The 21,043-nt window shown below is 49.0% G+C and overlaps 2 protein-coding genes across 5 annotated transcripts; one reads left to right on the forward strand and one right to left on the reverse strand.

Annotated features, from left to right (window-relative positions):
* The first annotated feature begins 323 nt into the window (after window positions 1-323).
* Khnyn (KH and NYN domain containing) lies at window positions 324-14,513 on the forward strand. Of its 2 annotated transcripts, none has more exons than XR_002380742.1 (8): window positions 324-523; window positions 1,139-1,356; window positions 1,856-2,988; window positions 3,084-3,214; window positions 3,291-3,387; window positions 9,712-9,879; window positions 10,007-10,108; window positions 10,584-14,513. XR_002380742.1 is itself a non-coding variant. In XM_021203468.1 (8 exons), exons 2-8 carry the CDS (start codon window positions 1,156-1,158, stop codon window positions 10,831-10,833), a joined length of 2,022 nt encoding a protein of 673 aa, XP_021059127.1. In that variant the 5' UTR covers window positions 324-523; window positions 1,139-1,155; the 3' UTR covers window positions 10,834-14,513. The 2 variants fall into 2 exon arrangements, 1 of the variants encoding a protein (XP_021059127.1); XM_021203468.1 differs by having other exon boundaries at window positions 9,712-9,819.
* Sdr39u1 (short chain dehydrogenase/reductase family 39U member 1) lies at window positions 11,635-15,964 on the reverse strand. Of its 3 annotated transcripts, XM_021203470.2 has the most exons (6): window positions 15,912-15,964; window positions 15,534-15,640; window positions 15,368-15,450; window positions 14,907-15,028; window positions 13,978-14,121; window positions 11,675-13,722 (listed from the first exon to the last, which is right to left on the reverse strand). In XM_021203470.2, the coding sequence occupies exons 1-6, from the start codon at window positions 15,925-15,927 to the stop codon at window positions 13,313-13,315; spliced, it is 882 nt and encodes a 293-aa protein (XP_021059129.1). In that variant the 5' UTR covers window positions 15,928-15,964; the 3' UTR covers window positions 11,675-13,312. The 3 variants fall into 3 exon arrangements, with proteins under 3 accessions (XP_029397328.1, XP_029397329.1, XP_021059129.1); XM_029541468.1 differs by lacking the exons at window positions 15,368-15,450; window positions 15,534-15,640; window positions 15,912-15,964 and having other exon boundaries at window positions 11,635-13,722; window positions 13,978-14,328; window positions 14,907-14,989; XM_029541469.1 differs by lacking the exons at window positions 15,368-15,450; window positions 15,534-15,640; window positions 15,912-15,964 and having other exon boundaries at window positions 11,635-13,722; window positions 13,978-14,212; window positions 14,907-14,980.
* Between the last annotated feature and the right edge of the window lie 5,079 nt (window positions 15,965-21,043).

Raw genomic sequence — 21,043 nt, forward strand, 5'->3', positions numbered from 1 at the left:
CCCCCCGCCCCCCCCATCTATCTACTTGGTGAAAGTGCTTGTGTCAAGGGCAGGATTCTCTTGTGACTGTGGACCAGTCACTTCTCTTCTTGGAATCATCAACTGTGCAGAACTCGCAAGGACCCCAGGAACGGGAGGCGAACGTGAGAGTTGGCAGGAGGCGTTGGGGGTGGGGTGAGTGTTGGTGACCCGGTAGGCCCCGCAGGGGGTGTGGAGGGCGGGTCGCTCGGCAGCAGGACAGCAGGCGGAGCCCGGGAGGAGGCGCGCAGCCCTGTCCCGAGTCCTGCTGGCCTGTGCGGCCCTGGCGGGGGAGGAGCTGGGCCGGCTCCGCCCCCGGCCGGAAAGTGACTCCAAAGCCACAACGCGTTGTTGACGATAGAAGTCTAGGTTGGGTGAAGGATCCGAGAAGGCCCTCCCAGATTCGGGCTCCCAGCCCCAGGCCCCTGGGGCGCGGGAGAAGCGCGGGCCCCTCCTCCCCCGCCGCGGGCACCTAGAAGAACAGGCGGAACTCGCGCCTTTGGCGGTAGGCGCCCCCCTTCCCGGCGATCGGGAGCTGAAGGCCGCGGCGGGAAGGTGGTCGGGCTGGGGGCGGCCGCCGCAGGCTGTGGGAGGGCGGGCTGTGCCCTGGGCCCCGGGTGGGGTGCTTGGCCGAGGACAACTGGGGGGGGGGGGGGGAGTGGCTAGTGAAGAAATAAGGCGGACAGGGGCCACCCCCCACCCCAGGACTACACTGTTAGAGCCTCTGGCGCCGATTCATTTCCCAAGAGGCCCTCATCTACTCGAAAAATCCGAGACCTCTCAGCTCTGGGACTCTTTTCTCATCCACCCACTTCTTGTGACCCTCAGAATGAGCTGGAGGCCCGCTCACCCGTCCCTTCTCAGGGCGGTGGTCATCAGTTTCCTTGGCCAGTCGCCCACCCCAGCTAGCCTTGTTTAAGAAGGGCTCACTCTCAGGGAGAGGCCTGTGTACAGATGATTTTCTATATTCTCCACCCGCGAGGTGGACTTGCTATCTCCTGGGGTTGTTTACCAGTTCTGTAACTAGGTGCGACCTGTTGATTGTTGGATGTGTGCCGTGATGATTAGGATTTGGGTTGAAGGGAGACAGAGACTTTGAGATTGCCCTCTGCCCTTCCAGGACTCCAGGTAGAAGCCATGTCTACTTGGGGGCTTGCCTCCCCGACTCCCGACCGCTTTGCGGTGTCTGCGGAGGCCGAGGACAAGGTTCGGGAGCAGCAGGCTCGCTTGGAGCGTATCTTCAGCGTGGGAATGAGCGTGCTTTCCAAAGACTGTCCAGAGAACCCTCATATCTGGTTGCAGCTTGAGGGTCCCAAGGAGAACGTCTGCAGAGCCAAGGTGAAGTCCTCTTCCTTTTAGGGCTGCTTCAAAGCCTTTTAGGACCTGCCCCTCCTGAGGCCGAATCGGAGGAGGGACTGGGAGACGCCTCTTGGCTATCTTATTGGCTGCCTCTCTCTTGAGCTTTGAGGAACTCAGCAGCCCTTTTTATTTAGAATTTTGGTTTCACTTCTGCTGTGCCGCCTAGGTTCTTCAGGCCTTTAGAAACGAATCACTTCATGCTCTTGGGGATAGTAGGGTAATCCCCTCTGTACAGGTAGGCCTTGCCAGGGAATTCCTTGGGGTTGAAAGGGGGCCGGCCACATTTTTCCCCTTTGCACCCAAGGCCAATAGGCTCCATCACTTGACAGCCCTCTGGTCTGTTCTTAAAATTCCATAGGTCTGCAGTGTGAATAGAAACAGTATCTACTTAGATGATATAATTGATTGGAGCTCAGGGAGAACAGTGAACCTGAAAGGGATGGCTTCTAGAAGTTTCCTCTCCGACCTCCCCGTCTAGGAATACCTGAAGGGGCTCTGCAGCCCAGAACTACAGAGTGAGATCCACTACCCACCCAGACTACACTGCATCTTTCTGGGAGCCCAAGGTTTCTTCCTTGACTGCTTGGCCTGGAGCACATCTGCCCACCTGGTGCCTCTGGTCCCTGGCTCTCTGATGATCAGTGGCCTAACCGAGGCGTTTGTGATGGCCCAGAGCCGGGTGGAGGAGTTAGTGCAACGGCTAAGCTGGGACCTTCAGCTACAGTCTTTTCCGGGAGGCCCTGACAGTGGCGGAGTGCTGAGAGACTTCTCTGCCCTGCTGCAGACTCGGGAGGATGCCCACACAGAGGCCCTGCTGCGGCTGCCCCTGGCCGTGCAGGAGGAGCTTCTAAGCCTGGTGCAGGAGGCATCCAGAGGGCAGGGTCCGTCTCGCGAGGTGGGGAGCCCAGGCCTGTTGAGTCCTCAGTTCCAGGGAGTCAGAGCTCCCTTGAATGAAGGCAGGGACTCCGTGGGCACCGGAGTGGCAGGGTCGGGAAAGTCTCGAGCAGTAAGAGGTCAAAGTCATACTGTGGAGAAGGAGGGAAGGAAACAGGATGCTGTCAGGGACATGGGTTCAGGGCGGAAGGAGCTGTCTGGGGAAGAGGTCTGGGAGACAGGAGTGACTTACAGGTCACAGTTAGCAAGTGGAGGAGCAGAGGAGGTAGCACCCTTGAGAGGAAAGGCCTTGGGGAAACAGGAGCTTCCTCAGCAAAGAGGAGGGTTCAATGTGCAGGGTGAACCTTCTGGTGCGCATGTGCCCTGTCAGAGGGCAGCTCCAACCCGGGGAGCCTCTCTCCTCCAGCGGCTCCATAATGGGAGCGCCTCACCTCCGAGAGTGCCTAGCCCCCCGCCCGCGCCGGAACCCCCGTGGCCCTGTGGAGACCGAGACCGAGACAGAGATCGAGATCGGGGAGACAGGGGAGACAAGCAGCAGGCTGGGGCTCGAGGCCGAGGGTCTCCGTGGAAGCGAGGCACTCGTGGGGGCAACTTGGTGACTGGCACGCAGCGTTTCCAGGAAGCCTTACAGGATCCTTTCGCCCTGTGCCTTGCCAATGTGCCTGGCCAGCCAGATCTCCGTCACATTGTCATTGATGGCAGCAACGTGGCCATGGTGTAAGTAGCTGGTGGGACTGAGTTCTGGAGACAGCCTCTGAGGGGCTGGTGCCACAGCCTCCTCCGGGTCCTGACGTCGCGGCTCTCCGTTACAGGCACGGACTCCAGCATTACTTTTCCAGTCGGGGTATTGCTCTCGCTGTGCAGTACTTCTGGGACCGTGGCCACCGTGACATAACCGTCTTTGTGCCTCAGTGGCGCTTCAGTAAAGATTCCAAGGTCAGAGGTAAGTTGGGTCTGGTCATCCGTGTCCTGGTGAGGCTGGGTCCACCTTGAGAACCCTGTTGTGCCTTGTTCTACAGAGAGTCACTTCCTGCAGAAGCTGTACTCCCTGAGTCTGCTTTCTCTGACACCCTCTCGAGTCATGGATGGCAAGAGGATTTCTTCTTATGATGACAGGTAATTGTTCCTCTCCTGGCCCCGAGTTTGATATCTAAGGAATCTAGTGGGATTTGGAATAGTACAGAGACGTTCCTGACCTCTGTCTTCCAGCCTCAGTAGTAGAGCTAGTTTCAGTGGGACAAATGATGGGTAGCTCAGCTCTGCAGGTGAGAGGAGACGGACTGTAGACAATGGTGGTCTGCCTGCTTGTTATTCACCTCGTATTTATATAGAGTGCTTTATTGTCTAGAAAATACTGTGCAATTGAGATCTGCAAAAGCTGGTGGCAGCCGGGCGCATACCTTTAAAAAATCCTAGCACTTGGGAGGCAGAGGCAGAGGCAGACGGATTTCTGAGTTCGAGGCCAGCCTGGTCTACAAAGTGAGTTCCAGGACAGCCAAGACTACACAGAGAAACCCTGTCTCAAAAAAAANAAAAAAAAAAAAAAAAAAAAAAAAAAGCTGGTGGCATAAAGAGCTGACAGAATTTCCAAATGTAGAGAAATTGTTTGGACATTCTGGGAAAAGGAGCACAAACCTTTACGTAAATAGAATGCAGAAACATAGTCTTTGAATGCTAGGAGTGTCTGGAACAGGATATGGTGAGAGGCCTCCAGACTCAGGATGGAAGGGAGTCAGAGCCCCAGGTTTCCCTGGGATCTGCTTTCTCCATGGCCTTGGCCCCACCCCTCAGTGAATCAAATCAACTTCTTTATCTCAGGATCCATCTCCATTCATTTACCCTCCTTGTGAATTCCTAAAGAAACTAAGGTATGTGCTTGCCTTCCTCCGGGTGCTAAGCCGGAGGGAAGTCTAGGGACATTCCTTCTTACCTTTGCATGGACCCAGTTAAGTGTTGCTTGAAGCTGGGTGTGGTAGTCGCTCCTGTTGTCCCAGCACTTGAGAGACTGAAGCAGGATAGTCTCCATTAATTTGAGGCCAGCATGAGCTACAAAGTGTGTTCCAGGCTAGCCTGGACAATAAGGTGAGACCCTGTTTTAATAAACTAAAAAGAAAAAAATAAAGGCAAAAAGTGATAAATAAAATACCGTCTCTATTTACAGAGGTAGAGACAGAAGCTAAGTGGTTAACTCCCTTGACAATAGAAAATTAGAATTTATGGTTACCTTGTAGGCAAGACAGAAAACATAGGGTTTACTCCTGCCACAGTTATGCACACATGGTGTGGAAATATAGTCAGTTTAAAGCTAATTAGCTACTTTTAAATCTTTGTAAAACGTACGTTTTATTTTATGTGTAGTAGTGTTTTGCGTGCATGCATGGATGTGCACTGTGTGCATGCCTGGAGCCCACAGAGCCCTGAAAAGGGTGTCGGATCTTCTGCAGCTGGAGTTACAGGCATTGTGAGTTGCCTGCTGTGGCTGCTGGGAATCAGGTCTTTTGCATGCACAGCAAGTGCTCTTAACTTTTGAGCCATCTCTCCGGCTCTATTTACAATCTTTCAACAGCTATCAATACTTATTCCTTAGGATGTTCATTCAGTTTTTAAAAAATTAGTTTTCAAGCCACTGACTGTGATTATCTTAGTTTATTTTCCTATAGTGGTGATAAAGTACTCTGAAAGAAGCAACTTAAGGACTGGAGCAATGGCTCAGGGGTTACAAGTGCTCATTGCTCTTTCAGGGGACCAGTTTGTTTCCTGGCACTCACTCCATGTAGTGAACACAGCTCCAAAGAGTTTAACACCCTAATCTGGGCTTTGTGAACCCGTGATGTGTGTGTGCAAACACATACAACCCGAGATGGATCCTTGGGCTCAAATGGTAGGAGTAAACTGACTTCTGCAAGTTGTTCTCTGATCTCCACATTTTCATTGTGTCACATGTGTGTACACACACCCAAACACAGATTAGAAAAGCAACTTTAAGGGCTGGGGAGATGGCTCAGTGGTTAAGAGCACTGATTGTTCTAGAGCTTCTCAGTTTAATTCCCAGCAACCACATGGTGGCTCACAAGCATCTGTAATGGGATCTGATGCCCTCTTCTGGTGTGTCTGAAGACAGCTACAGTATACTCATATGCATAAAATGAATAACTCTTTTAAAAAAAAGCAACTTTAAGAAGGATAATTTTAGCTGGGCGTGGTGGCGCACGCCTTTAATCCCAGCACTTGGGAGGCAGAGGCAGGCAGATTTCTAAGTTCGAGGCCAGCCTGGTCTACAAAGTGAGGTAGTTCAAACACTCCTAAGGAGTATTTGGTTTCCAAACCAAATGAGCAGTCTAAATAATTCTAAAAAAAAAAAAAAAAAAAAAAAAAAGGATAATTTTAGCTCCCAGTTTTAGGTTACTGTCAGGTTCAGGTTATAGTCCATCATAGCTGGGAAATCACAGTAACAGGAACTTAAGGGAACCGGTCACATCACATCCATAATCAGGAACAGAGAACAATGAATGCATACATGATAGTGCTCAGCTTGCTTTCTCATAGGATCCAGAAGCTGCTGCCTAGGGAATGGTGCCACTCACAGTGGATGGATCTTTCCACTTTAATTAACGACATTCTTACAGATCACCTGATCTACACAGTCCTTCATTGTGAATGCTTCTCAGGTGATTCCAGATTGTATTAGGTTGACAATTAAAAGCTAACCAGCAGAGTGATTATATGTTTATCTTTCCAGATATTTAATCTTTACTTCTGAGAAGTAACTAGTATTTTACAAAAGGTCTTTCCCTTTCTTTGTGTCTTAGTTAGGTTTCTGTTGCTGTGATACGTGTCATGATCCTAAGAAGTGTGGGGAGGAAGGGTTTTACTTCATCATACACTTTCAGGCAATCGTCACCTCTGATGGGAGGTCAGGTAGGGATTGGTGCAGAGACTGCAGGGGAGTGCTTCTTACTGATTTGCTCAGCTGGCTTTCTTTTTCTTTTCTTCTTTTTTAAAGATTTATTTATTTTATTTATATGAGTACACTGTCACTGTCTTCAGACACACCAGAAGAGGGCATCAGATCCCATTACAGATGGTTGTGAGCCACCATGTGGTTGCTGGGAACTGAACTCAGGACCTCTGGAAGAGCAGTCAGTGCTATTAGCTGCTGAGCCATCTCTCCAGCCCGTCAGCTGGCTTTTTTATACCACCCAGGGCCACCTGCCTAGAGGTGGCACTGCCCACCATGGGCTGGTCCTTTATCAATTAACAATCAAGAAAATGTCCCATACACTTGCCTACAGGCAATCTGATGAGTCATCTTTCCTCAACTGAGGGTCCTCTTTCTAGATAACTATGTTGTGTCAAGTCGAAAACAAAAACAAAAAGCCCCCCCCCCCCAACCCAACCAGGACACTCCTGCTGCGACTGGGTCTTCTTTGGACAAGATCTCACTATGACGCGCCGAGCCAGGCTGGTACTTCGTCCGTGTAGGCCAGGTTGGCTTTGAGCTTGTGCCACTTCTCCTGCTTCAGCCTCCTAAGTGCTGCTATTTTGTTTCAGGTCTAGGTTTCAATGTATCTCAGACAGTAACTTGTCCATAACAGCACTGTAACAGAGTTGATCCTGGAGACTGAGTCAGATTTAATGCATAGTTCTGTAGAACCTGGTGGATACATGATATAAACTTGGAATTTTTCTTCACTATGGAAAATCATCGCAGTAGAGCACAGCAGGGCCTGGCGAATGACTGCCGCAGAGCGGGGTGTCTCCTCCCAGGAGAGCAGTCAACTGCTTAACTAGAAAGCATCTCCGTGTATATCACAGAGCATAGCATCCCCTTAGCTTGCTTCCCAACTGCCTGTCATACATGGTCCTGTTCCTGGTCTTCTCTGTACCACAATGCCTTTCGGATACTGACCACCGACTTCTAACTAGGTGCCTGACTTGGAGAAAGAACTCTGGGGAGAGAGTTGGTCCAGAATCCTTTGTGAATCAAGCACTTCAGGAACTGGGGGAAGGGAGCCCTATTGTGACTGCCTTTTACAGGAAGGAAGGGTTGTTCATTGAGAAGGATGTGGGATGGGCTGGATCTCTTTGATTTTAAAAGTCTAAAGTCTACCCACCTCCTTGTGAATGTTACTGTGGATGCAGAGTTATTAAAATGGGACCTGTGAATGGTGGCAAATAATCTTTAATGCCAGTACAAGGTAGAGGCAGAGGCAGAATTAGAGGCAGGAAGATGAGGAGTTTGAGGTTAGTTTTAGCTATTTAGTGAATTGGAGGCAAGCCTGGATTATGTGACCTCCTGTCTCGAAATAAACAAAAAGAACAAAACAAGAGAATTACTAAAGTGGGCCTCAGGTGTTTTTAAAAAGTTTTAAATTTTGCGGTTGGAGAGATGGTTCAGCGGTTAGGTGCACTGGCTGATCTTCTAGAGGTTCTGAGTTCAATTCCTAGCACTCACATGACAATTCACAATCTTATGCCCTCCTCTGGTCTGTAGTCATACATTTAGACAGACAGAGCATCAGTATACATTAAAAAGATAAATAAATTAAAAAACCAACCCCCTTCCCAAAAAAACCCAAAAACATCAAAAACTTCAAAAACTAAAACCACAAACCCTTAGAAACAATAACAAAAAACTTTGAAGTTTTATTTTTCTATTTATTTTGAGATACAATCTCCCATAGCCTAAGAAGGCTAACTGAGGATGATCTTGAACTGATTCCCCTGTCTCCACCTTGTGAATGCTGCAGTTGCTGGTGTATGTTACCATGCCCGGTTTATGTGGTGCTGGAGACTGAACCTAGGGCCCGTGCATGCCAGCTGGGCACTCTACCAAGCAAGCCATATTGCCAGAAAGTAAGCTCCTTAGGGCTTTCACTGTAAGGGCTTAGGATGCATTCGGAGACGGAGGGAATAGTTTGAGAAGCTGAAGTCAGGTAGCAGAGCATGTGTTAAGGGGGTAATCTGATCATTGATTTTAGCTGGAGTTGAGGGCACTTGAGGGAATTCTGAGAGAGAGAAGACTGGAAGGGCGACATGGAGGCCCTTAGCTGCCAGGTCTGGACATGTGGCCTTTAGTCAAGGTCTTTCACTTGGGCTGTGTTGGGCTGAAGGGCAGGTGTGGAAGAGCTCTGTGTAAGGGGAGAGCAGGTGAGACTGGAGGACGGTGAACAGTTAGGCAAGGCAGATGAATTGGTAGAAGGCTGGGCAGTAGTCTTAGTTTTAATGTCTGAATTATTAAGGTGATTGTGGCCTTGGGAAGGAAGGCAGCGTGGGAAGTTCTTCAGTGGGAACTTTTCAGAGGATAAGTGCAGGGTTGTGAGTGGCAGGTGGGTGGGGTGGGAGAGAGTTAGAGCTAGCTCCTACTGGTTCTTAGTGTTCAGAGAAGGCTGTAGTGAATGGTGATGTTGGAAGACTGCCTTGGGTTCTTCGCTGTCTAATCTAACTGCACTCTATGGCTAATAAGTCTTGTGTAGTTGAGTGATGCTGAGGTGAGACACTAACTATGGAGGCTCAGGCTGTGAGCTCAGCCACTTGGGAGACCAAGGCAGGATGACTGAGAGTTCAAAGCCTACTTGGGCTACAGAGCAAATTCAAGGCTAGACCAAGTAACTTGGCAAGATCCTGTCTTTGATTTTTTTGTTTGTTTTTGGGACAGTTTCTCTCTATGTAGCCCTGGCTGTCCTTGAACTATGTAGGCCAGGCTGGCCTCGAACTCACAGAGATTCACCTGTCTCTGCTTTCTGAGTGCTGGGATTAAAGGTGTACACCACCATATTCTGCCTGTCGCCCTGCTCTGCCCCAACTTGTTGGTATCTATCTCTGTCTATCATCTATGCATCTATCTATGTATCTTACCATCTATGCATCTATCTATGTATCTTATCATCTGTCTGTCTGTCTGTCTGTCTATATCTAACCTATATCCATGTGCCTACCATCTGTCTGTCATCTCTCATCTGTCAGTCTGCCTATTATCATCTATGTATGTTTCTGTCAATCATCTATTTATCTATATCTATCATACATTTATGATCTGTCTATTATCTCTTTGTCATCTACTTATCATCTATTATCTATCTTTGTATCCATCACTTGTGTCATGTATCTATGCATCTATCTACCTACCATCTATCCATATCTATTCTCTCTCTCTCTCTCTCTCTCTCTCTCTCTCTCTCTCTCTCTCTCTCTCTCTCACACACCTACCTACCTACCTACCTACCTACCTACCTACCTACTATCTCAGTGGTAAAGCATTTGCTTAGGATGAGTGAGGGTCTGAGCTCAATTCCTAAGAAGCCCTGCTCACCTTCTTCAGTTAAGTAAATGAGTTTGGAGACTGACCTCCATCACCAGAAGTGGGTCACAGGCGCTGATAGCTTAGTGTGGGGTCAGCTCCCTGGAGAATCCCAGAATGGTGTCTGTGTTTTGAGACAGGTTCATGGTGAAGCTGGCTGAAGAAACGGACGGGATCATTGTCTCCAATGACCAGTTCCGGGATCTGGCTGAGGAGTCCGACAAGTGGATGGCCATCATCAGAGAGCGGTGAGAGAATAGGGCACCGGCTCACACCTTTCTCTAAACCAGCTCTTCTCTGGCCACTGGGTGAGAATCCTGGGGAAGGGCTTGAAGATGCCTCAAAGGATGATAGCCAGTAGCTCCTGGTGGTGCTGGTCCCAGACGCCTGGGAGGTGGCCGGGTCATCTCTGTGACGTCCTCTTTCCTCCTCTAGCCTGCTGCCCTTCACCTTTGTGGGGAACCTCTTCATGGTCCCAGATGACCCACTGGGGCGAAATGGCCCCACCCTGGATGAGTTCCTGAAGAAGCCAGTCAGGTAATGCCCCTACTTCTGCAGGCAGCCTGTAGGTCTGCTCTTCTCTGAAGGATTGGAGGCTTGGATGGAGTGTCGCAGCTTGGGCCGGCTTAATTCCGCAGTAGTCTTGAGTTTGCTGGCCTGGCCTTTAAAACCTCCCCAGGGAGTCCTGATACAGACCTTCGTACTAGGTGGAGGGACTTTTATTTCCTCTTCTGGTCAGTGTGTTTGATGGAGCTATTTGGGAGGTGGTTGCATGTAGTGATAACCATTTGTGCCCCACACCTTCCTTTGGCCCATTAACTAATGATTAAATAAGGACATCTCTTTAGGGTTCTGTCTTCCAAGGCCGCTGATACTGCCACTCAGTGGCCTGCTTAGGAAACTTCACAAATTCATTTCCTACAGCTAGAAATAGGTCTGCTTGGCTGAGGTTCCTGGAGGCCCAGTTTTTCCTCCAGAGTGCTTATCAGTTCTTATTCTGCTTTTTCTCCAGGAAACAGGGCTCTTCTAAGTCTCAGCAGCCCTCCAAAGGTTCCACAGAACAAGCTCATGAGCAGCAGGGGAAGGAAGTGGAAAGGAGCAATGGTGGCATTCGGAAGACCCGGGAGACAGAGCGGCTGCGGCGCCAGCTGCTCGAGGTCTTTTGGGGTCAGGACCACAAGGTGGACTTCATCCTGCAGCGGGAACCGTACTGCCGGGATATTAACCAGCTTTCTGAGGCCCTGCTGAGTCTCAACTTCTGAGCCTTTTCTGCCCTGCATAGCTGCTGCCCTATTAGAAGTCAGCCTCCCCCAGCCCTGCCCCTTCTTACAGTCCCTCTGCCGCTTAGACCATGGCCCAGACCCACTCTAAGATGGTGCTTTGGCCAGAGGAAGCACCAGAGAAGAGAGTTTGAGTGTGGGAATACTCTTGGCTGGGGTACTTTGAGGACAGGTCCTTAAAATGACTTAACCTGAGGGAGGACCGCGAAGCCAGCTCTTAGGAGGTTTTGATCAGTCTCAGCTCCTTAACTCTGCCCTTACAGAGGCCTTCTGCAGGGTGTAGAGGCTGTTCCTGGAGACTGCGCCTGTGGCTTTACTACCAAGTTCCTTAGTTGGAGGATAGGGTAGGCTGGAGGTGACAAAAAGGCTAAGCTGAGAAATCAAGCGTCCTCTGACTGCTCCTCTGAGTGGTAGGATAGGCTGAGCTGTCCCCTGGCGTGTCTGGAGGAATGCTGGCTCCCAGAGGGGTCACAGCACTATGTGGGCTGTTGCAGTTGGCCAGCTGAGAACCAGAAAGCAGAGGTGGGCAGGCTTCCAGTCTCAGTTGTGCCTGCCTGTGACCTTGACAGAGTTGCTTGGCCTTTACTTATGTCTATACATCAGGCATAAAGATAACTGTTGAGGGAAATGAGAACAGAGAAGGAGGCTCCCATGAGGACCTGTACTTGGGTCATGGCTCAGGCGTGTCTGCCTGTGGCTGGCTGCTCAGGCTCCCTAGCCAGAACTTCACATTCAGAGATGTCCACTGTCCACTCCCTCGATGTTATCGCTGGGCTTTCAGTAGAACATGCCCTGTAAATGGCTGCATCCCTTTCCAGCAATCTTCGAAAATCATGTTAACAAAATAGTCAAGTTAGGGTGGACGGTTGCATTACTTAAATACTCTCAGGGCTCCTATAAATGGCAGCTGCTCAGTTGCATTTCAAGTGTTTGTTTACAGATTGACAAGGCCCTGGTTAAATCTTCTTTTTGGTGTTGAGCCTATTCACCAAACCCATGATGTCATAATTGGCAGTGACAATGTTAGTGGGATCTATCTAATATTTCCTTTATGGAAGACAGGTTTCATTTGGCAAGACACACCGCTACATCGTGTGTATGGGAAGCAGAAGCTGAAGCGTCAGGATCGAGATACCTGATTGGTTACAGACCGACTCCATTGACCTGTCATGACAAGCTGTTTACATTCTAACTCCCACAAGTCATTGCTCTGTATTTGTTTGAACTCTTTCTTGTCTGTGCCGGAGAATGTACTGTCTGCAAGGTGGCACATTTCTTACTTGGATGTGTTAATCAGTTTTTTTCCTAGTGTAGTCTAACCTGCTTCTCTGTTACTTTTACCTTCCCCAGGAGTAATTTAGGGCTAGTCAACTTCTTAGAGGCCAGAGTCAGATAGAGGTATAAAAAGGTAAGGCAGGTGCCACTGGGTTCATGTAGCAGGTCCCTGAATTAGATGCTTTTCTGGTTCTGACTTATCCCAAGTGACATGGAGTTAACTATGTGGCTCTCTGGGTCTCAGTGTCTTTGTCTGTTTCGTTGGGTGATTTTCATTTCACACCAGATTGATTAGGTGTTGGGGACAAGTTGATTAGGGAAATGATAAGGGAGAAGAGGAGAATGGTCTGGACTGGGGACTGGTAGAGCTGGTTTTTAAGCTTAGGCCTGGTGTCTTCTCTTTTCTCTTGCCATGATGGTGGGTGTACAGAAGGATGGGGTATATCTTCCCTTCCCCAAGAGCCCTGGAAGGCTGAATGATCCCGAGAGACCAAGCTTATAGAGTGACAGTGACTTTGTCTTACCGCAGTATGACGAGCTAGGACCTGCACGCGTTTACAATATTAATTCATGGCTGTTTGGTAAATGCTGAAGGCTAACCCACAGGGCCCTTTCTTTTTGCTGGCATCCTCTGAACAGGTGGTCAGGGTGACACCAGAATTCACTGGAGTTAGATCTTTATATATATATTGTCTTTAATCTGTCATAACCTCATGTCTCACCAGCTCATTTGGAAAGAGAGACTGAAAAAGGAAAAGATGAGGAGAGAGGTTGCATATTAAAACGTTCAGAATCCAGCTTAGGAGAAGAGCCGTGTAGGGTAATAGTTCTTAAGACAATTCTAGGGGACTATAAGCCAAAGAGACAGCTGAAGCCAGTGATCTAGCATCCTAATCTGTCTTTACTGCCATAACTGTAGAACTTTGTCTACACAGCATATAGGAGAACCAGGGCAGCAATGTGACACAGAAGCCACAGGAAGCTGAAGAGGTGACAGAATGAAATTATATCCTTGAGACTGGAGTTTCTCAGATAGGGGTGGATCAACAGAACATGGGAAGAAAGTGAGGGGGGCAGAGTCTAAGATCCAGATGGCGTCTGATCTCAATCAAGTGCAGGGATCACCTGACCCACTTCTCAGAATGCAGGGACAGCCCCAGCTCCTGCCTTGGGGCTTCTTCTCTGCTCAGGCTACAACATCCTTCAAGGCAGCCCTCAGCTCTGGGAAGGAGTACTGGTAGCCAGTGGCCAGTGTCCGCCGAGGGACCACTTTCTGCCCTTCCAACAGCATGATGGCACGTTCTCCAAAGACTGCTCGTACCACAGTGCTGGGGACAGGTATGAAGGCTGGGCGGCCCAGGGCGGCACCCAAGGCTTGGGCAAACTCAGCATTAGTAGTTGTAGATGCTGGAGCCACTCCATTCAGGACTCCTTGGACATGGTTTGCTTCAAGGGCATAAGTCAGAATTCCTGCCAAGTCACCAATGTGTATCCAGGGGAAGAATTGGCGACCTGAACCAATGGGGCCTCCTAGGCCCAGGCGGAAGGGCAGAAGCATGTGACTGATGGCGCCACCTCCATGGCCCAGCACAACCCCTAAAGTAGACAGAGAGGTGGTACAGGGAGGTTGCTTAGCCTTGGAAATTTGCACTACTACTCCGCTTCCCCTTCTCCCTTCCTCACGGTCTTTCCGTGTGCACGTGGAATGGACAGAGTTGAGGGCTGTGGGTCTTTTGGGATTTTTCCCCTCTGTATGCTAGCTAAAGTGGTGGTGTCCTCTCCCCGCAAGCTCAGCCCTCCTCAGCCCAGGAATCATCCACGTTGCCTGGTTCCCAGGCCCTTGGTCCTTACCTGAACGAACCACGACCTGGCGTGTAGACTCTCCAGGAAGCCTGGCTGCTGCTTCCCATCTGGTTACCAGGTTGGAGAAAAAGTCAAAATCCCCTCCTGGGCTGTCTTCATCGTACTCCTTAGTCAGGCTTGGCTGGTAGTAAGCTGTCATGGAAGAGCGTTCGTTTGCTCTGGCGGTCCCTGGCCTGCTGGGCCCTTTGCAGTGGAAGGCTCCTTAGCCTCAGTCTCCTCTGCCCTTTGGGTTTCCACAGGAGTAGAAAGAACCATAGTTGTTTCCCCCTTGAGCTTCTCCGTGTGTCCGTGCCTGAACATCTAGCTTTTGGCTGTCAGGCTGTGTCCAGAGGCCGCTAGCTTGTAGTGGGTAGGGACAGAAACATAGGTGCTAAGCTGCTTGAACTCTACCATTCTTGACATCTGTGACTTTTGTTTTTTGGCAAGTTACTTCTCCGTATGAAAAAAATCAGCATCTTCAGTATGGGAGTAACTGTACCTACCTCATAAAGTTGTACGGATTAAATAATATGTATAAAATAGTATGGTGGCTACTACTCATTTTAATTGTTTGCGACTGTGTGGTCTCAAAGGAGACACAACAAAGGGAGCTCTTCATAAAGAACTGCAGTGCAAAAAGCAAGGGGCGTGGGCGTGGGGAGATGCCTTCAGCACTAGGACCCGCACCACACTTCTCTGAGGGCTTCCAATAAAGGTTCTCTAGCCAAGTACCCCCAAGCCCCATTCTGTCTTTCCACACCCATAAAGACCAGACTGTGACAGTATAGACCTGGGTCAGGAAGAACCTGCAAGGCTGGAGGCCTAGGCAGTGGCCCTGGGAAGGACCTATGTTTTGGGTGCAAGCCCCAAGGGCCTCAACTGCTTGCTCTGTCTCCCTGGCTGTGCTAATGTAGGAGGCTGGTGATTTGGGGACATACCTACACCTGTGACTAGAATCCAAGCCTGAGGTGGGTGTGCAGCCTCGGTGATGGCTTTTGCTAGCAAGTGGGTGGTATCCAAGCGGCTGGTAAGAACCTCTTTTTGGAAGGTTTCATTCCATCTGCAGAGAAGATGAAAGAAAAGGTCAGAAGTGCAGACATGCACCTAGACCAAAGCCTCCCTACTCAGCGGCTCCCCTCCCACTCAGCCAGTTGTCCTAAGTCTGTATTAATGCATAACTCGGGGTGGCTAAGAAGATAGGGCTCTTCTCCCCCAGCCCCCAGCTGGCACAGACTGTATCTCTTTACCCACAACACTGGGCTTTATTAGACGCTGATATATAACAGGCTCCAAAGTCTTAAGGGGACACTTGTACAAGTTTATGTCTACCATGCACAGGTCACAGGCATCGACCCTCTCCCCACTGTACAGGTGATATCTGCTTTATGGCCCCGTTGACCTTCGCAGAGGGTTGAGGATATTCTCTCCAGCCAGGTTGATGACAACATCGCAGAGGGGCAGCCCCGACTCATTGAGTTCACTCTGTGGGAGAAAGTACAGGCCGGCTGGTACTGTCCTTCCCACGCAAATTGCCCTCCCACCCACCTTCCAGAAGCTGGACCTACCCACGTGATTCGACCCGGGCCAGGCTGTCTGGAGACCAATTTAACTTCGTGGCCCCTGGCTTTCAGCAGCTGGGTTAGGGCTGTCCCAATGAATCCGGTCCCGCCACCTGATAGGAAAGCACAAACTGTTTACTCGGAGGGGTGGAGGTAGGTCATCTGCTGGCGGCCTCTTTGGGTGCAGTCCCCATCTGACATCAGGCTTCTCCACCCCATCCCGCGATGCAGAGGTGACAAAGGTCACAGGGTCGCACAGATTCAGCTTTTGGGGCTGGGAAAGCAAGGCTAGGTTGCCTGCTTATGAGACTGCAGCCTGTGGGTCTGTTTTCTCAGCTCTCGGCTGCAGCCTAAGCCAGCCAGCGACTCTCTGCCCTTCCTCACCTACAAGCACCCGCATAGCGACAGGGAGCTAGCACGCCTGCGCGAGATTTAAACACGGGACGCGACTACGAGCCTCACCTCACGCGAATCTCACTCAGTACTAGGTGTGCCCCACCCTCCCCCGACCCGGAAGGAGTTATAGTAATAGCGAAGGACCGTAAATTTCTCTGGGAAGAGGAGCGGGTGACGCAAAAGAGATGGAGGACGAAGTGCAGAAAGGATCCGCTCCTAAAGAACAACTCTATACCGCGAAGCGCTGGGTGCTTGTTTAATTTGGGGGTGGGGGTGGAGGTGGGGAGGGAGGCGGGCACTGTGGAATTCTTCTTTATCTTTTCTCACTGTCTGCCTCCTTCTGCCAGGACTCGAGGGTGTCAGAGTTTCTTCTCCAGCTCAATGTGCGCACTCTTGTCCTTGCTTCCGCAGCTGAGGCTCTCACAAGCGTGCATCCCACGCTCTGCTTCCCAGTTCATCCGTTTCGGGGGCCCTCCGGGAACACATATTTCACCAAGTCTAATGCCCAGTTGTAGATCATTTTGATTGATCTCCCAGCCAAAGTTACTGTTCTTTCTTCCTTCCTTTTAGAAATATTAGGCATTTCTCTACCGCTGGTGAAATGAGCTGATTCAAGTCAAGTTAGGTTACCTTAAAGGCAGGTTTATTGGGAGTTCACTGGCCTCAAGGATTGAGGCCAGGGGACCCACCATGGAGAGGAATGGGGAAGAGGAGAAAGAGAGAAAGGGCATCCGCGCAGGGGGGCCGGGGGGAGGGGGCGGAAGGGAGGAAGAGAGCAAAATGTCTGAATTTTATAGGGAAGAGCCTCTTGGGGAAGGGCAGCCCAGCCCCTGGGCTGGAAACTTCCAGGTTGGAGGCAAGGTATGCCAGGTAGGGACTGAGGGATGATGGGAGAATCTGGAGGCCACGTCTGCTTTGTAAACATGTAAAAAAGTAAAATATTTGCCTCAGTCCCTGGGCATAATCCTGGTCTGAAACCAAACAAGAAACGCCGCATTTCTGGCTTCAGTAGAAACCACACTGTCTTCTGGGACTTTAAGAACCAAGTTTGGTGTCTGGTGCTTGTTCTGATTCCTTTAAATTCTTAAACTGTAGAAAACGGATCCTAGCTGGATCCTAGGAACCCCTTTTCACACTTTATGCTCTCTGTCTTGCTTGCCCCTCCCCAATTCTTTTTCCGGACCGCATAGACTGGAGAGTGCTTGCGTGGAAATCGTATTGTTCTGTCACCCTCCACCTTAATTTTGGGGACAAGGTCTCACTGAACCCGGAGCTTAAGATTGGCTAACTGGCTGGCCAGCAAGCCCCAGGCTTCTGCTGTGTTGGCTGAGATTTCAGGCACCGACTTTATATATACACACTTTTCCACATAGGTGGTAGAGCTCAGAATTCAATTCCCCCTGATGTCTGCAGCAAGCAGTCTACCTGCTGAGCCATGTCAGGTCTCTGTTTCCACCCGCCATCGGTCTGGCTGCCCAGGACCCTGTCATCACCGGCTAGGTTGTGAATTCAGTCGCTCATTTTTCATAGAACCTCCAAGTCCACGCAGTTCAGGATCTGTGAGTTCCTGACTCCCAGAAAAACCTCTCTGGCTGGGCAGTGGTGGCGCACGTCTTTAATCCCAGCACTTGGGAGGCAGAGACAGGCGGATTTCTGAGTTCGATACCAGTCTGAGTGAGTTCCAGGACAGCAAGGGCTACACAGAGAAACCCTGTCTCAAAAAACAAAAACAAAAACAAAAAACAAACCAACCCCTCTAGATTTCTCATTTTAAAAAAAGATAAAGGCTGGAGAGATGGCTCAGCCGTTAAGAGCACTGACCACATGGCGGCTCATAACCATCTGTAATGCAACCCTCTTCTGGTGTGCCTGAAGACATCTGCAGTGTACTCATATAAAATAAATCTTTTTTAAAAATAAAAAAGCTAGAAAATAAAACATTTTTGCTTGAAAAAATGCATATGGTTTGTTTTGCCAGCATGTATGTCTCTGTACCACGTGGATGCCTGTTGCCCTCTGAGGCCAGAAGAGGGTGTGGGACTCCAGGACCTGGAGTTACAGACGGTTGTGAGCTGCTAGGTGGATGCTGGCACTCCAGTCCAGGATCTCTGGGATTATCAAGTATTCTTAACTATCGAACCATCTCTCCAGTGCCTCTAGATCTCTGGTTGCCTGAAATGCAGTTAATTTCATCTACTAAATAGCTCTCAGATCTGTTTCTGTATGGACTAACTTAAAACCCTCATTCCAGTCATTCTTGTCTAAATTCCTGTACACTTTCCTAATAGGTGTCTTGATTTTGAGATTTTCTGTACCTACACACTGGAAGCTGAATGATCATTGAATAACATGTAACAAAACCACTGTTATGTGTAATATGTTCTAAGAAAGCCTGTAAGTACAGAATTATTAAGTCAGATAAAACATAAACACCCTCTACCTCTGCTTAAAGTCACTGCTAAGTTATTTAGAAAACTAAAGGAATTCTCTAGAGAAAAAAAAGTATGGTTTGGCCGGAGCCTCTGCTAAACTTGGCCAAACTTCAGCTTTTGAGTCTTCTTTTAGGTTCATCTGTGTATTTCCTTATAAAATATAGCGGTATCAAATCTTCCTGCTAAATCTGTTTTATCAATAACTCTGTTATTATTATTACTACTATTATTATTATTATTGTTATTCACTTTACATCCCTCTCATTGCCTCCCTTTCGGTCACCTCCTCCCACCATCCCTCTCCCAATCCCCTCCACTTCTCTGAGCGGGTTGGGGGCCCCCTGGGTGTCCCCCTACCCTGGCACATCAAGTTTCCATGAGGGTAAGCACATACTTTCCCACTGAGGCAGACAAGGCAGCCCAGCTAGAAGAACATATTCCACAGACAGGCAACAGCTTTTGGGAAAGGCCCCGCTCCAGTTATGTGGGACCCACAGGAAGATCAAGCTGCACATCTGCTACATATGTGCAGGGAGGCCTAGGTCCAGCCTGTGTATGTTCTTTGGTGGTAATTAAGTCTCTGAGAGCCCCAAGGGTCCAGGTTAGTTGATTCTGTTGGTCTTTCTGTGAAATTCCTATCCCCTTAGGGGCTGCAATCCTTCCTCACATTCTTCTATAAGAGTCCCCAAGCTAAATCTACTGTTGGACTGTGGGTGTCTACATCTGTCTGAGTCAGCTGCTGGGTGGAGACTCTCAGAGGACAGCCATGCTAGACTCCTGTCTGCAAGCATAACAGAGTATCATTAACAGTGTCAGGGATTGGTGCTTGTCCATGGGATGGGCCTCAAGTTGGGCCAGTTATTTATTGGGTGTTCTCTCAGTCTCTGCTCCATCCCCAATCCCTACATTTCTGGTACACAGGGTAAATTTTGGGTCAAAAGTTTTACGGGTGGGTTGGTGTCCTTATCGCTCCATCAGAGTTCTTGCCTGGCCATAGCAGGCAGCCTCCCCAGGCTCCATATCCCCAATGTTAAGGACACCCCCATTCATTTTTGGGCACCTCCTTTATCCCAGGTCTCATTTCTTCCTGAAGATGGCCACGACCTCCTCCCCCAATAGTTGCAGATATCTGTTCATTCTCATGGTCATCAGGCCAATTCCCCTGCCCCTCCCCAACCCAACCCTGAATTCCCTCTCCTCCCCATTCCCTCTCCCACCAAGTTCCCTCGCTCCATCTGACTTCCATGACCATTCCATTCCCCCTTTCTGAGTGAGACTAAAGCATCCATGCTTGTGCCCTCATTCCTGCCCAGCCTCCTTGGGTCTGTAGAGTATAGCATGGACAGCCTGTATTTTATGGGTAATATCCACCTATAAGTGAATGTATACCATCCAGGTCCTTTTGGGACTAGGTTACCTCCCTTAGAATAATATTCTCAGGATCCATCCATTTGCCTGCAAAATTAATGATATCTTCGTTTCTCATAGCTGAATAGTATTCATTGTGTAGATGTACCATATTTTCTTTATCCATTCTTCAGTTGAAGGACACCTAGAATAACTCCCTTTTTGATAATTTGGTTATTCTCCATATTCAATTCTGTTTTCATCCTGTGCCTGCCTTTAGGTGGTATCCGGCCATCTTGATTTGTTTGTATATACAAGCTACCATTCTCATTGCTGTGAGCATTGCCACGTAAGAGAGGAAGTAGTCCCTTTGGCTCACAGTTTGAGGGTACCAATCCATCATGGCATGAGAGGCATGGTGACCAGAGTTGGAGGTGTCTAGTTAGGAGACAGAGAGATGCACGTGGGTGTGTAGATTACGCTTTCCTTTCTGTTCAGTCTGGGGCTCTAGCGTATGGGATGGCGCTGCCCACAGTCAGGGTAAGTCTTTCCTTTCAGCTAAACTTCTCTGGAAATGCCCTCACAGACATACTCAAATGTATGTCTCCTGGGCGATTTCAAGTCTAGCCAAGCCGACAGTAAAGATTAATCAACATAATTGTCTTCAGCAAAACCTGTTGGGTTGGCTTAGCCAGAATTCCACATACCCTGATATTTCCTCACGGCTATAATGTTAAATAGAAAAAGGAAGCTGCAGAAGTATTTATATCATAATTCTGTTTAAATATTAAAAGCAAGACAAATATGATATTTTTAATAAACAGACTTGTAAAAATATAAATAAACACACGAGAACAATGAGAAACTCAGGGTAGTATTTTCCTGTGGAGGTAGGGTATGTGGGGGAGGAATAATACCCAGGGGAGTCATTTCTAAGATGAAGTGATGGGTCCAGGTTGTTTATCTTATTAATCTTGTTATTGTCTAAAATATAACAAAACCACACGGACTAAAAATTTATAGTCTTGGGCTGGTGAGATGGCTCAGCAGGTAAGAGCACCCAACTGCTCTTCCAAAGGTCCTGAGTTCAAATCCCAGCAACCACATAGTGGCTCACAACCATCCGTAACGAGATCTGACTCCCTCTTCTGGAGTGTCTGAAGACAGCTATAGTGTACTTACATATAATAATAAATAAATCTTAAAAAAAAAAGAAAAATTTATAGTCTTATTTTAGATGTAAAAAAATATAACTTAGAATAATGTTTTCTTCTTCTTCCTCTCCTCCTCCTCCTCCCTCCCCTCCTCCTCCTCCCCCCTCCTCCTCCTCCTCTTCCTCCT

Source organism: Mus pahari, chromosome 8 (assembly GCF_900095145.1).
Source record: "Mus pahari chromosome 8, PAHARI_EIJ_v1.1, whole genome shotgun sequence".
Classification (NCBI taxonomy): domain Eukaryota; kingdom Metazoa; phylum Chordata; class Mammalia; order Rodentia; family Muridae; genus Mus; species Mus pahari.